The sequence below is a fragment of the Camelus dromedarius genome, chromosome 3, assembly GCF_036321535.1.
Source record: "Camelus dromedarius isolate mCamDro1 chromosome 3, mCamDro1.pat, whole genome shotgun sequence".
In the NCBI taxonomy this organism is placed as follows: Eukaryota; Metazoa; Chordata; class Mammalia; order Artiodactyla; family Camelidae; genus Camelus; species Camelus dromedarius.
In genome coordinates, this window is record NC_087438.1 from 110,906,790 (window position 1) to 110,922,916 (window position 16,127).

Sequence of the window (16,127 nt, forward strand, 5' to 3'; positions counted from 1 at the left end):
GAAACTGTGAACCAGAAAGGATGAGATTAGGAGAGTGTCAGTGACACCCAGTCCTTCCGTGGACCAAAGCTAACTACATCTGCAGTAAGATGGAAAGGGCTCTGTGTCCCTGTTGTCTCTTGATTCAACAAATGTGTGTGTGTGTGTGTGTGTGCGCGCGTGTGTGTGCATGAAATCTATTTTGGGCATGTTTGTCCATCTGTGCGTCTCTTTGGAGAACATCCATTTTGGCTAAGTGCCAAGTAATGATCATGTATATGGGGATTATTAAACATTGAGAATTTTCAAGTAAATACACATCGTTTAGAACTTGGCTGAGATCAGTTCAGCCCCTTGGAAAGCTGGGAGTACAGTTTTTTTTTTGTTTAGAAATCTGCCAGTTTCATGTGTTTCTCCTATTTTCTTATTATAGGGTAATGCTCTGTACTTCAAATCTGCCAGAAATGTTACGGTGAACGTTCTCAACGACCAGACTAAAGTGCTAACTCAGCTGATAACAGGTGAGAACAGAGAGAACTTAGTGCCTGGTCCACGCCTAGCGCTCAGGAAACAGAAGGGAAGGTTGAACGAAACACCATGGGATCTAAAGAAAGGAGTGTCTGCTAACACATTTCAGAGTGTGGGAAAGCAGAATGGTGTGTGTGTCCCATGATTCTACTCAAGGATAGTGTCTCATCACATATACACATTGAACTTATGCAAATCTGATGATGATTGTTTGCGGGGTGGAGAGGAGAAATAAACTATTTTTCATGCAGCATGGCCCCTAAACACAAGCCAGCTGCTTCAGCTGGTGCTCAACCACGGAAAAGCTCTCTGCTCCAGAGCTGGAGAAGCTGGCAGTGTTGGATTAATTGGAAGAGAGCACAGTATTCGAAAACCATGCACATCATACTTCATGGGTTGTAAAAGGGATTTTTAATGGGAGCTTGAATCCAGGCCATATTTGCGGTGCATGCTGACTTTGAACCTAGTTTAATTGCAAGATGCAGATGTACCCCCACCAAACAGGGCCGTGTGGTTCCTTTTAACAGAGCAGATCTGCTCTGAACAGCTGCAGAAAGCACCCACTGGGCTTTAAGCTGCAGAGTCCTGAAGTTTAAACAAGGATGGGTTATTCACAATCATGATTATAAAGATGAATACGGACCTCATGGTCGTGGTCACGTGTTGGGCAGTGTGACCAGTGCCCCCTCTGCCTCTGTAGGTTATGAGCAGCAGTAAACCAGAGCCATTATGCACCCCAACACTGGAAGGAATAAGGGAGGTGATGTCTGAATGGCATGGTTCTACTTCCAGACAGAAGATGCCATTTGTTTGGCTTCAGGGCTGAGAGAGAAGTGTACAGATGGACGTTTTGAGAAGCCAGGGGCCCAAATGTCCTGAAACATTAATGTGCCAAAAACATCTGGAGCCCTGCTAATAAACCTGCCACAGCGAAGCAGGTGCCTTTGTGGCCAGAGTCTTGCTGGGGAAAGAGCCTCGCTCTGCCAGTGCACGTGGGGCAGTCTGCAGAGTCACGGCCAGTGGGTGACGCGGACCATCTACCACCGAAGGATCTGCCGCGCCGCCAGGCAGAGCCCAGAATCTATGCACGCAGCTGGATCCACTGCCTCGCTTCTGCAACATCTGGCCAGCAGTCACAATGCTAAATAATTAAATAAACAGCTTCAGTAAGCAGTGATGGAAGCGGCGTGTGTGCATATTGCCTCCAGGAGGGAAGTAAATCCGACCTCCAGCTCCCAGCTCCCTGCGTTCCAAAGGAACTTACTTAGCCCGTTGATCACTTGCCATTTTTGTGTAGTGGGAGATTTCGTTTACAGAGGAGATTTTGTTTTGATAAAGCTGGAACTGCCCAAATGACTTGTTCAGCAAGAGTCGGTCTCTCTCTCCCCCTCCTTCCTCCTCCTCCCCTCTCCCCTCCATCCTTGCCTCCTTCTTGCCTCTCTCTTCCAACTCCCTTCTTTTCTCCCCTTCATCCCTCTCGCCATCTCCCTTTGTCCACCTCTGCCTCCCCCACTCCCTTGCTGTCTCTCTCCTCTTCCCTCTCTTTTTCTATGCCCCCTCTTTCTTTCTCCTCCTCACCCTCCCCTCCCTTCTCTCTCCCTCTCTCTCTCCTTCTCCCTCCCTCCTTTTCCTCTTCTGTTGCTTTCTCCTCTCTCTTGCCTCGCTCCTCCCTGTCTTCTTTCTGTCTCCCCTGCCCAGAGCAGGCCCCTGGAGCTGAGACCCCTATCTCTCCCTCTTAAGGTAAGGCTCAAGGTAGCTAATATTAAATGAGATGGGAAAAAAACCCATCCCAGCCCCAGCCAGCACATCCTTTCAAGGTGACTTCTAGAGAGGTTAGTAGCTGTGTTCAAATGGAAATCCCAGCATATACACCCACGCACAACCACACTGAAGTTTTCCTTCGGGATTCTCCTTTGCCGTTTGTGCGCATGGTGGAAAGCACAGAGAAGTGCCAGGAGAAGACAGCTCCCAGGGCCTCTTGCACTTGGTGGAGTACTTACCCGACAGCGAATGGCTCCTGCGGTCCACGCGGCCAGGTTTACTAAGGCAGTCCTGAGGATTCAAGAATTCTCCTGCTTATTACCTAAAGAATGTCTCAAGAGCCCAGAAGGAATCCCAATGTGAGCAGTTCAAGTCATCTTTTCTCATGAAACAGTGCTCTAAATGACAGTTCCCAGGCGAGACCACCACCGTGTATCTGACCCTTACTGCCACTGATACAGTGTCATCTCTGTCGTGGGTCCAAACAGGGAACCCTCTGACCTGCAGGGAGGAAAGGTGTAAAAAAGTCTTACGCAACATTTTGCCAGAGCAGGGACAGGCCCAGGGATCAATGGAGCTGGGGCAAGTAGGCTGTGTGGCCCCAGGTCTGTCCAGCTTGCAGGTTGACCGGGAGATGCTCGTGCGTCCTGACGGATTCCAGTTCTCACTGCTGAGAGTAACTGAGGAGGCGCTTCACACGTGGACCGCCACACAGATAAGGGCTGGCCTGAAGGTTAGTTTCAGGCTACAGATAATGATCTTTTCCTTGCCAGAGAAGAATGATCTTTGAGCAGTCTCCAGCTCCATTTGCTTTTCTCTCTAGAATCTTTTTTTTTTTTTTTCAAGATTTTACCTTGTCCTAGGAGGTTTGGCAGCCCAGGGGTAAAATCAACAAAAGGATAAGCCATCTGCACCCTGGAGCCAGTGGTCGCTGTTTGGGGTTTTAGCTAAAACTACCAATTACTGGGTTTCATATCCCCAAATGGTTCTGGCCCCTGGTAAATTCCATTCTGTGTTCTGAGAAGCCCTGAAAAGCAAGATAGCTCGCTTGTGTCTTGTGTTCTCTGATGGCTGCAGTCCCTTTAAGACATTCTCCGGTGTGTCTCTCACCTCGTTCGTCAGATCAGAGTCAGTCAGTTTACACACAGCCCTGCGCTCTTGACTCCTCAGGGGCCGTGTCTTGTTATTGTCCAAGTCCCTGGAAGCCAAGTCCCAGTACCTGCGTCCCCCAGTCACACTGCTGCTTTGCTGTCTGACTGGATCCGGAGTGGGCAAACTCTGCTCACCCTGTGCCCACGCTCAGGTCACTCATTCATTCATTTATGAGTGCTCTACCTCCTGATCTCCAGTCTCCCCCTAAAAAAAAAAAAAGGGTAACAACTCCAAAGCATTACCAAGTAATACAGATTTCACTGAAGGTTTTGTCCTGACCAAGAAGGGAATCACATCTGAACCCTCCCTGAACAAGCTAACGGTTGCTAACAAAGCCCAAACTGCATCTCTGTTCCCTCAGGATCTCTCTCGTCCTCATCTCCAGCTTCCTACCCCTATCGCCCTCCAAAAGCTCCGGCCTCCTTTTCCTTTACAGGCAAATAAGCATCCCTTTTCTGCTGGGGAACAGTTCCAAGAGCGCAGTTCCACACCCAGGTCTGCCCTCAGCTCACTCGGTGACCTCGGGAGAGCCCCGAGCCTCTGTGCGCCTTGGTGGTCTGACTTACGGCGGGAAGGCAGTCACAGAAGACAGGGTGCAGGTCCCGTCCCCTTTGGAAGTGTTGCCATGTCTGCTGTTTCCATCGCCCGCTCATTCAGGAGCCTTTCCAGGGTCCTCCTTTTGGCCGGAAGGCCAGTGTGGATGTGCTGGCAAGAGAGCAGGTCTGCTGATTAACACGATGATGCAGATCAGGCAAGTGCACTAGGAGATGGTGCCCATTAATTTTTTCCACTGTGTTGTGACCACTGCGTTAGAAAAATAGTGATGGTCACTGTCACAAGAGCAGTCCCTTATATTACACTGCCCTTTTCCGCCTACACAGCTCTTTTTCATAAAACACAGTATAATTCAATCCTTTTATTAACCTTTCTGTGAGGTAAAGGGAATCGATGGTGGTAGTATAATTTTACAGATGCAGGAAATGAGGTCCAGAAAGATCAAATGATTTGCCCAAAGTCACACTAGCAGAAAATGAGAGAGTTGGGACATAATGTCTACCTTCTGATTCTTAGGCTGATAGTCTTGCCAAAGGGGAAAGCGGCCCCAGGCATCCAGGGGCTGGCCTGGCTCTGTCAGCCAAGCCTCGGTGTTCTGTGTGAGCACAGGTAATTTCACAGAACATCAACACCGGACGAGGCCACTTGGTGGCCATGAAGGATCAAGACAAAACAGAAAAAGAGGCAGCTCTGATCATGTCTGAATGTAGATTAAAAATAGAAACCTGTACCCAAACCACAGGATTGACCAAACCTTCCTCTATCCTAGCTAGTATGAGTCTGTTCTTTGTCCATTACAATTTTAGCATTGCTTTGGTTGTCTCCACTCTAGATAAGATTTACCAAGAAACCAGTTGTAAAATTACTCCGTTTCTGACAGGATCTAATCCACAAAACCTTGCTTCCTTAAGCCCTGCCAAAAATAACCTATCATAATGCCAGATCCTATAATAAATTCTTTCTTCTTACTGAGAAGCCCCATGGCTCCCCATGCTGTGTGTTCTTTTATGGTACCCCAACTTGTTCAACCACAAGTGCGTTCCTAGTGATCCTTGCCTGGATGGCATTGAGGGCCCGTTCACTACTGCTTTTTTACAAATGAGTGACACCGTCTTGAAGAATAACCATAAGGAAACAAACATGCTGTGTGGCCAGCCCTCCATAGCCGCAAGTTCTACATCCCTGTATTGATCGAAATATTTAAGGGGAGAAAATCCAGAAAGATCCAGAAGCAGAACTTGAATTTGCTCCATGCTGACAACTGTTTTACATAGCATTTGCATTGTATTTGTGACTATTTATACAGCACTTACATTGTATTAGGTATCCTAAATAATTTAGTGATGATATAAAGTGTAGGGGCGGATGTGTGTAGGTTACATGTAAATGTTACATCATTTTATATAAGGGACTTGAGCATCCATGGATTTTGATATCTAAGGGGTGTCCTGGACCTAATCCCCCACACATACTGAGGGACAACTGTATCAGAATCACCTGGGCAGTTTTGGAAAAATACAGGCTTTCTGAACTCTACCCTCAAGTTTTTCTATATAAAAATAGTACAAACAACTTATGCGGCTCAATTTAAAAACAAAACAAAACAAACAAACAAAAAAAAGACCCAGTCAGAAAATGGGTGTAAGACCTAAATAGACATTTCTCCAAAGAAGACATACAGATGTCCAACAGGCATGAAAACATGCTCAACATTGCTAATTACTAGAGAAATGGAAATCAAAACTACAATGAGGTATCACCTCACACCAGTCAGAATGGCCATCATTAAAATGTCCACAGGTGATAAATGCTGGAGAGGGTGTGGAGAAAAGGGAAGCCTCCTGCACTGCTGGTGGGAATGTAAATTGGTGCAGCCACTGTGGAGAATAGTATGGAGATTCGTTTAAAAACTGAACGTAAGAGTTACCATATGATCCAGTAATCCTACTCCTGGGCATATATCCAGAGAAAACTCTAATTTGAAAAGATACATGCTCCCCAACGTTCAGAGCAGGTCTGCTTATAATAGCTAAGACACGGAAGCATCCTAACTGTCTATCAACACATGAACAGATCAAGAAAATGTGAGATATATAGATACAGATACAGATATATATGCATGCACACATGATGGAATATTATTTAGCCACAAACAATGAAATATTGCCATTTGCAGCAACATGGATGGACCTAGAGGTTATCATACGAAGTGAAGTAAGTCAGACAAAGACAAATATCATATGTTATCACTTATTTGTGGAATCTAAAAGAATGCTACTAATGAACTTATTTACAAAGCAGAAATAGATTCACAGACACAGAAAACAAACTGTTGGTTACCAAAGGGGAAGAGGGGAGCAATAAACTAGGAGTTTGGGATTAATAGATACACAGTACTGTGTATAAAATAGATAAACAAGGACCTACTGTATAGCACAGAGAACTATGTTCAGTATCCTGTAATAACCTATAATGGAAAAGAATCTGAAAAAATATATATATATACATATATCTATCTGAATCAGTTTGCAGTACACCTGAAAGTAACACAACATTGTGAATCAACTGTGCTTGAATTGAAAAAAAGAAGAGCTATTTTTGCCATATAATCAACCTTCTAAAATTTATTTTTTTATTGAATGAAATTCTAGCATGAAAGATTAAACAAGTTTCAAGGCAACTGATTGCCACATACTGTGGCCTTTTCTGCCAGGAAGTGACTTATATACCAAGGAAATAGACTTGAGTGGTGTCAAATGCAGCCAGTGGGTCAAGGGTAAGGAGCCAGACTGATTTCAGCTGAATTTAACGGTGCCCTTTCCAGTAGTTGAGGTTAGCCAGAGATCTGCTGGTCCTTCAAGAGATGGTGAGGTTTCCGTGCTTTGATACATGTAAACCAGAATCTACAAGTATTTGACCGTAATTCGGTGGTTAGCTGAGGGAAATCTCATTCAAGCATTAGTTTGGAAGAAGGACATGATCATTTTTAAAATCATAGGCGGAGAGCATATGATGAAAAGTAATTGACGAGACATGGCTAAAGTCATGAGACTAACTGTCACAGTTGGCATCTGAGAACCAATCCACTTACATTAAAGTCCAGTGCAATCTTGTCAAATGTACGTGTTCTGCAAATAGCTCTTTGTAATTGAATGCAGCAGGACTGATGTGTTCTCTTTCTCCCCCTTCTAGGTCCAAAAGCCGTAGAAGCTTATGGCAAAAAGTTTGAGGTAAAGACGGTTTCTGGAAAACTGCTCTTCTCTGCAGATAACAACGAAGTGGTCGTAGGAGCTGAGAGATTAAGAGTTTCAGGTAAGGAAACTTTTAACTATTTAACTGGTTTGATGCTACTGGGTATGATTGAGAGCAAAAGTGGCATGGTGTCCAGAAGAGTGATTTAGGCCAATTACCTCCATTCCCTTGAAGCAAGACAGATGGCACTCCCAGCCCCCACCTTGAAAATGTCTCAGATCATGGGTCTTGGTGGCACACTGGCCACACCAATCTTCGGGTGGGGATGTGTGCTCGTACCAAGAAGTTATAATAGTCCTCACGGATTGGCAGTTTTGCGGGAAGCAGTTGAGACCTGTATACATTGTTACAGTGATCACTAAACCTGGTTGTGAATTAAGAATCACCTAGGGAACTTCTGAAAAGTTGAGGTTCGTAGATCCAAGCATGACTTACTGAATTAGAAGTTCTGGTGGAATGGCCCAAGAATTTATTTGTGCAAACATTTGCAGGAATTTCTGTGGTCCCACTGTTAGAATCATTGAATTTGACTGTGCACTGGAACAGTCGGTCTAGCATGGTGGTTTAAGAGTACTGGTCTTAGAGCTAACCTGGCTCTTAATCCCTGATCTGTCATCAACTGTGTGACTTTAGACAGGTTACTGACATCAGTGAGTCAGTTTCCTTTTCCGCCCATTCGGGCTAAGAACATCTATCTTCTCAGGTTCTCCCTAGGGTTCAATCGTATCATCTTCGATCGTGTTACATGCACCTAACACATTGCTGAGCACAAGATAGTCCTCGGCCAGTGGTAGCTGCTGGTACTGCTATGAATACTCATGCTACTGTTAATATTAATCCTGCTTTCCTTCCTCTTGCTCCCTAAGAGTTACTGAAGTGTAGCAATTAAAAGCTCAGACTCTGGAATATTAACACTATCTCTGTCCTTTACTAGCTGTGTGACTTTAAGCAAGTTATCTAACCTCTCTGTGCCTATGTTTTACTTATCTATAAAGTGAGGGCAATAGAAGTATCTACCTTCTCAGACTATTGGAAAGACTGAGTGAAATAATCTATGTAAAGTAGTTAGTAAGTTGGCTAAAAGATAGGAAGTATTCACTAAGTGCTCACTGTTATTGTCTTTAATTATTGTGCTATTTTTACTTGAAATTGTTATTTTTGTCCACATTATTAGTTGCACTCTGTATCTTCTTTCTTCTCCATTATGACTGTCCTCTTCTGGTCATCACCTCTAGCCTCAGTCAGTCAGCTTTCCTGGTCTGCCTGTCTGTCTCTCCATCACTGTTATAACATGCTTGCATATCTAACTTCCTCGCTGGATGACTCCTCAGTTTCTGTCCCCAGGCCTGGCATCTTCCCTGAGTTCTAGGTCTCCCGCTTCATCTAGATGTTCCACCATCCTCTCAAACTTTGTGGATCTTGAGTGGCTAACATGATAGAACACACACATACACACACACACGCACACCCCCTCACACCCTCTCACCCTCTCACCCTCACACCCTCACACCCTCTCACCCTCTAGTCTCCCACCCTCCTGTGTTTGCCCTCTACACCCCTCCCACTCTAACACGTCCCATTAGGCTCCCCTGTATCGGTCTGTAAACTTCAGCATCGTCCTGTCCAGCATCAGGCTCAGCAGAGTCAGGAAACGGAAGTGACCATCCTCGGGGAGCTCAGTGGTGTGGGAGGGGTGCTGGGGGCCGAGGCCACCAGCCAGGGGCAGGCCAGTCGCTGGCCAGGTGCTCACTGGGGTGTGATCTGGAACAATTCCCTTTGTCTCTTAGGCCTTTGTTTTTTCCTGTCTGTAAAATGAGAGTTTTCAAACAGTTTAAAAAAAAATTAGCAATAGAAACTTTTAAAATTTCATACCAAACCCCCCCAATAAATAAAATATATAGAAGACCGAGACTGCTCTGGATTGTGGATGGGGATTTTTGAGGCACAGAGGTCAGAGACTGGAGTCTTAGCTGAACAGCTGAGTAGATTCCTTCTTTCCCTCTCTCTGTCACTGGGAGGCTTCTTAGAATTTATGCTTTTTTAGTTGAAGTCTAGTCAGTTTACAATGTTGTGTCAATTTCTGGTGTACAACATAATGTTTTCAGTCATACATATATATACATATTAGAATTTATTTTTAATTTTTAAAATATTTTTATTGAAGTATAGTCAGTTCACAGTCTTGCACCAATTTAAGCTCTTCAGTGAATAGTCTTTTAAAAAGTTACTCCAGTGACCACTTGCCATGGCTCCAGAGCCGTGCTCTATGTGCATTATTACAGCTATGTCTCGCCAACACCTGTGACATAGGCACCATTTTTACCCCCATTCTGCAGACAACAGAACTGAGCTATAGGGAGGGGTGAGCCGCGCTAAGTGGTGAGAGCCAGGATTCCCAGCCAGGTATCTGAATGCAGACTGCTTTGCGTTAAAGCGTTGCACGTTGCTGCCTCCTCAAAATTGTCCCCGTTTTAGACAAGTAAACTAAGGCTTGAAAAGGTGGAGAAACTTGCCAAGACCAGGCACCAGTACGTGGGAGGACTGAAACCCAAATCCTCATCTCCGGACTCCGCCGTCAGCGCACCTGGCTGCATGCGAACGTAGCGCTCAGACCCTTGCCAACTCTTAACAATGAATGTTTTTCTCTGTTATTTGTAGAATTGGCACTTTCCATGTTAGTTCAAAGTTTTTTGGGGAAAAAAAGCCACAGCAACTTGAGGTTTTCCCTTTGTTCGAGAGTATTTTGCTACACCAGCTCTAAAATAATTGCCCAGGGGAGAAGGTGATGGTATCTCATGCCAAGATCATTTTGTACAAATGGTGTTTGGCATTTCCCATTAGACTCTGGTGTTTTCATGAGTCACCTCACTGCTTTAACATCTGACTTTGCAGAGATACAAGTACTTGAGATGTCCAAAACGCTGTGATTTAATCTCAATGGACAAAACCCTATGATGGTCTCATTTAAGAACTTTCCCCACCTCCATCCCTCTGTGATGTAGACTGAGGGTTGGAAGAGTATCGTAGTTTCGTCACTTGAAAGCAGGTGGCTATTTTTGCTTGTGTTGTTTCCCTTGCAGAATGATTTAGGGTAACATCTGTCTCTCTCCATCATCAGAAGCATTTGCTTTTTGTGTGTAAAAATGTAGAAGTGAGGCATCATAATAAGCACCACGGCTGTGACCAGTGCTGAAAAGATTAGGAAATGACCACCCTGCATGTCTCATAGCAACCTACTCAGTGAAATGAGCCTCGTGTGCTGTAGAAATGAGCTTCCTGTCATCTGGGATCCAGCCAGATGGTGTGGAGCGAGAAGTTTAGGCAATTTCATTTTCAGCCTAATGAGAAGTTTGTCTTTTTGAATTGTCAGACTGTGCAAGTTGTTGGGAGGAGTGAATGTGGATGTGTGTTGTGTGGTGGAATCTAACATACCTGGGTTTGAATCTTTGCTCAGACATTTAGGACCTGAGTGACCCTATCCATGTCTGTTTTTCTCTTTAAGCTTTAGTTTCCGCCTGTATAAAACAAAGAGGGGGGACAGAATAAAGAAGGGGAGTAAGAATGAATGAATATAATAAGAACTTATGTAAATAAATCAGTTATTTGAGTTGATCATTGAGTAAGAATAAGCAGTAGGAGATAAAAATAATCCTAAGAAGATAATGCCTCTTGGATATAGTAGATCAGCCCATGGGCTCAGGACAGTTGTTTACATTCTTCTCTGGATGGCCACACCCACCTGCTCAGTTTTCAGGACAGTGACTACCTTGGATACACTCCAAGGACCTTAAATAGTCTGGCAAAAGGACTCATAGTCATGCATCATAAAGAATGGTCCAACTATCTGGAAGCGTTTATCCTGGAAGAGATATGGAGTAATCATGTCAGCAGATGATAGTTGCTGCCCTTTCATGAGGGTTAAAGAGAGCACATCCTTCCTAGGGTAAAGAGAACAGGAAAGAGCTGTGTGGTTGGGTGGCCAGCAGAACGGGTTTAATCCTGATGCCTGTCATTTGTCAGCCAGTGCCTTGGGATATGCCGCTTTACCTGTCTAGGCTTCCTTCTACTCTGTGACATAGTGTTAAGAGTGCCCGACCCTCCCCCGATGCTGGGAGAACTAGGTGGTACAATTATGTGCAGACTGACAGCAGCACGGTGCGTGGCACCAGGTCAGCACTCAGTACGTGCTATTGTTGTGCTGGCGGTGGTTTTGTTGGCCCACTCAGGCTTCGGGGAACCCATCAAGTCCTAACATTTTACACAGCCCTCGTGTGTTCCCAGAAGAAGGTACCCAGAGAGAAATTGGCTTCGGACTTGTAGGAGTGTTCAAATCTCGTTTAAGTTTGGACTGGTGGGTTTCCTGGACACAGCTACGGTCAGAAGAGGAAACCCCTTTACAAGATGGGAACCACTACACAGCCCATTTCACCCAGGCGCATGTCAGGGGCTGGTCTTACTAACGTGTATGTTCTCAAGGTGCCTTTGGATGAGGAAGGGATTGAAAGCCTGAGTTTATTTCCCAAAATAGTAGGGTATCTCCTTCTACTCAAAGACAGCGCTTCTCAAAGTAACTTCAATGTGGAGCATCAGCTAAGGTCTACTTGTTCGACATGTGCGTTGTCACGCCCTACCGCAGACCTGCTGAATCAGAAACTCAGGGTCAGGGCCCAGCAAGTTACAGTTAAACAAGTCCTCCAGGTGATTCTGACGCATGCTAAAATTGGTGAGATACCAACCTAAGACAATCACAGCTAAATCATTTCGCCACAACTTTGCTGGTAGCTCTCAGTTGAGTTCAGGCTCAGCTTTTACCACTTTGCTCCAGAACAGCTACAACATAAATATAGCCAACATACATTGAGTGGGGCTTACTCTGTGCAAGACGCCAAACTCATCCCTTGCCAGGAGTAAATGCATTTGAGCCACACAACAACCACACAAAGAGAGAAGTGGCTCATTGCCTTGACTTACAGAAGGGCAGACGGGGGAACAGGGTGATGTGAAGTTGCCCTAAGTTCCACAGAGAGGAACTGGCAGCGTCAGGATCTGAACGCAGGTAGTCTCACCCACGGTGCACGATGACTTCTGTCACAGAAATTTTCAACTTCCCCGACCCCCATAGCCCATTGGGTTGCATCATGCCAAGAGGGAATGAGAACTGGGCAACCGTTCTCCAGCTGCTCCTTCCCTTCCTGGCTTCTAGAGACACTGCCCTTCCCACCACTGCCCCACACGTGTGCCTGTTCCTCCGCTTCCTTCACTCCCTCTTCTTTCTCCTGCTAAATGATGCCAATTCACACTTGCCGTCACACGTGGACTTCTGTGCAGTTCAGTCCTTATTTTTCTCTTTTCCTGTTTCTATGGAAAATCCCGCGGTTGCATCCAATTTCAGCAGTTGCCCTTTTCAGGGGACCCCCACATCTCTATTTGCCTTAAACTGTCTTCTCACTTCTAGTTGCAAATTTCCAAGAGCCTGGTCTTGTCTGCATGGATGTTCCCCATCACTTTGACTTCATCACCTACAGATGAACTTACATCTCCCTATCAAACTCCCCGCCTCTCCAGCACCCACTTCCTTAAATCTCCACATGGGGCCACCATCCCCCAGTCTTCCAGGTCTTGCTTTCATTCAGGTACCACACCCTGTCTTTCTTCATATGGGCCTCAATGTCTTTGTCAGCCTTGGCTTTTCCATATTACAAAGGTACCTATTTAGGTCTTACACAAGAGAATTTGAGTTTATAGCCGGGCCTGTTCATTCAATTACCAAAAAGTTATAAAATTAGCATGCAAGATGAGTTTAGCTTTAATTACAGAACAAAGGTATGAAATACCAGACAGGAATGGTCTTTAAAATGCAGCAAAAAAAACAGGCCGTGTGAAAGCTAGCGCATCTAAGAGGCATCTTTGTGGAGACACCAGGGAAAACATGATTTTGATCTTCATTAATGACCAGTTTCACTGAACAATGAATTGGACATTATAGCACTTATAAACGAAGCATAATTATAAAGTGTTATTCTAATTGTTAATTAGGCCTGTTTATACTCTAGATTAGTTTTTTAAATACGTCCTCTAGATGCCACTTGATGCTAATTATCTGAGTTACATTATTATCAATTGAAAAACATTTTTAATTAAATCTAAAGTCATTTAAATTAGTGTAAGATTTATAGAAATTTGAATGTGGTCTGATGCCTTGTTTTTTTTAAGACCACATCAGATGATACGTTTAGCATCTGGAATTAGTTTTTGATGAAACTCTGGGCTGCAACGTGGCAATTGATAATTATAATGAAAAAAGTACGGTGTTCTTAGTTGTATTATTCACTAAGGGCATGTGTGTATTATATATATATACATACATACACATAGACCTTTATATGTAAGATGTCTCCAAATCACTGTTAACTGGAGTCTCGGAGACACTGAGAAGAGTGTTACCGTGCCTTCTCTTTCAGGGAGCCGCAATGCACACGTAAGTATCTGAGAGCCAACGTGGAAGATAAGCTTCTTAGAAGGATAGAAACAGAGTGACTGTGGAAACTATACATGGTGGGATGCTATTCCAGAGAGAATTTGGGAAACTTCCTAAATGAAGAGAGTATTCGTGCTAGGTCTTGAGTATGGATTGAAGGGGAAGAAAAAAAACACATAGGGAACGGGCTTTCTTGGCAAATGGAATCAGCCGTGTTTATCAGTCAGGACTGATTTGGTTGTAAATGCCCTAAATCCAACTCAGAGCCAGCGGTGGGGAGAGTTTATTCCCTTCTGTGAAAGAAAAGTTCATTGGTAGCAGGCTTGAGGCTAGATTCAGTGACTCAAATAATGTGACCAAATTTCAGTCTCTCTCTTGCTCTTACCATCTCTTAGCTCTGTTTTTCAATCTTGTATTTTGTCTTCAGCTCTGCTGGTAAGCTGGAGGAGTACTTACCTTGCTAATATAAATCCAACAATGTCCTTATTTTCACTCTAACTGGACTGACTTGGGCCATATGCCCATCCTTGAATAAGACCGTGGTACCAGAATGATGGAATATGCTGATTCATAGTGGCTCATATCCCCACTGCTGGAGCTGTAGTTGGAAATCCTGAGAGTTAGATAGAGAGGGGTCATTTCTCAGAAGGAAAATTGAGATGGTGTTACCAGGAGAGGGACTGGGTTCTCGGTAAAGAAAAAATAGCAAATATTCAGTGTATTTTTATTACAATAATCAAAGGTCTGCTCATGGAACATCATGAGTGCTGTACACACGACAGTGGAACCTGGATATTCTGGAGGATGTTAGTGGAAGATACTCCAGGAGTTTTCGCCCCCTTGCTTGCTCAGCCTCAGATACCCCAGCTTCTTTGCTTCATCACCAAGCATGTTTTCACCCCCCAGCATGTACTGACTCTTCCCTCTGCCTGGAATCCTCTCCAGTCTATGCATAAAAGATCTCTTCCTTTATGGCTTAAATGTCAACTTCATCAGAGAGGTCTTCTTTGACCACCTTATAAGAACAGCATGCTCCAGCTGTCAGTGTCTATACCAGCAGCTGGCGAAGTGTGTCCTGTGGCTCAAATCAGGCCACAACCACTGCTTGGTTTGGTAAATACTGTTGTACTGGAACACAGGCAAGCTCATTTGTCTTGTCTGTGGTTGCTTTCGCACTACAAAAGCTGAATTGCATAGTTGAGACAGATCGTGTGGCCCATGAAGCCTAAAATACTCATTATTTGGCATTTTACAGGGAAAGTTTGTTGCTTCCTAGTCTGTACCTTCACTCTGCTTTATTCTCCTGCAGAGCAATTATCATAACATGACATAGTATGTGTGTATATATGTGTTTCATTTCATCCTGTCCTCTTCATTAGAATGTAAACTTTATGACAACAGGAAGTTTAATTTTTCAGAGTCTAGAATAGTGCCTGGCACATAGTAGGTGCTCAGTAATATTTGTTGCATGAAAGGAGTGAAATTTTTGAACACTGGAATGTTGGATAACTGATCTGGATGGTACAGAGAAATGAGGAGAGTGAGAATTGGCACCTAAGTTGAGATGATCGTAATACCTTTGTTGAGGATTCATAAGGGCTTAAACTAGGATAAAGAGAGAGAACAGTGTGGAGGGTATAGCTCAAGTAGTAGAGTGCATGCTTAGCATGCACAAGGTCCTGGTTTCAATCCCCAGTACCTCCATTAAAATAAACAAATAAATAAAACTTAATTACCTCCCCCCAAAATAGAAATAAGAAAGCCTTTCAAAGAAAAAAAAGAGAGAGAGAACAAATGGGAAAGATATCCTGCAGGAGAGCTAATGAAACCAGATGAGGAGGGTCAAGAGGAAAGGAAGTTGGGATGTTTCTGGTGCTGTGTGCCTTGTCAGACAGACATCGGTGGTGTCGTGAACAGAAATGTATGGGAGCAACAGCAGGTTTAGGATCAGAGATGAATTGTTGAGCTTTGGGTGCACTGGATCTTGCTGCTTGGCCCCTTCTCTAAGGGAGAGGCCGCAGGGGAAATGCCAGCCTGAAAAGCCCACAGTAGATGCCCTGTTGAGCAGAAGGATCAGAGAACCAGTCAACAGACTGAATAGATGGAGTCCAGAGAGGAGGTGGCCTCAGAGGGCAACCCGGAGCAAGGACGTAGAGAAGCTCATGAAATAGAGCATCGCTGACAAGCCCCCAGGCCCCCGGGTCGTTTGTTTCTCTGATGGAGGCTCAGGGCTGGTTTACTGAGGCCCTGAGTGCCTTCCTGGACACGTGCTCAGATTTTGAGGGCTCCACCCCATGTTGTTATGCTTTTCCTAATCCACTCTGCCTTTCTGCATGAGAAGGAATTCAGAGGCTTTAGAATGTGGCATGACTGGGTTCTGCCATACTTACCAGCCACGTGATGTTGGCCTTGTTGCTTGGAT

The 16,127-nt window shown here is 44.6% G+C and overlaps 1 protein-coding gene across 7 annotated transcripts in view; it reads left to right on the forward strand.

Moving 5' to 3' along the window:
• The window catches only part of SGCD (sarcoglycan delta), an 840,821-nt gene that overhangs the window by 714,372 nt on the left and 110,322 nt on the right, over positions 1-16,127 (forward strand). For all 7 annotated transcript variants that reach the window (XM_064484486.1, XM_064484485.1, XM_010987254.3 and 4 more), the window contains 2 exons: positions 413-500; positions 7,168-7,287. In XM_064484486.1, the coding sequence (XP_064340556.1) occupies positions 413-500; positions 7,168-7,287 (208 nt within the window). The remainder of the gene's footprint in view (positions 1-412; positions 501-7,167; positions 7,288-16,127) is intronic.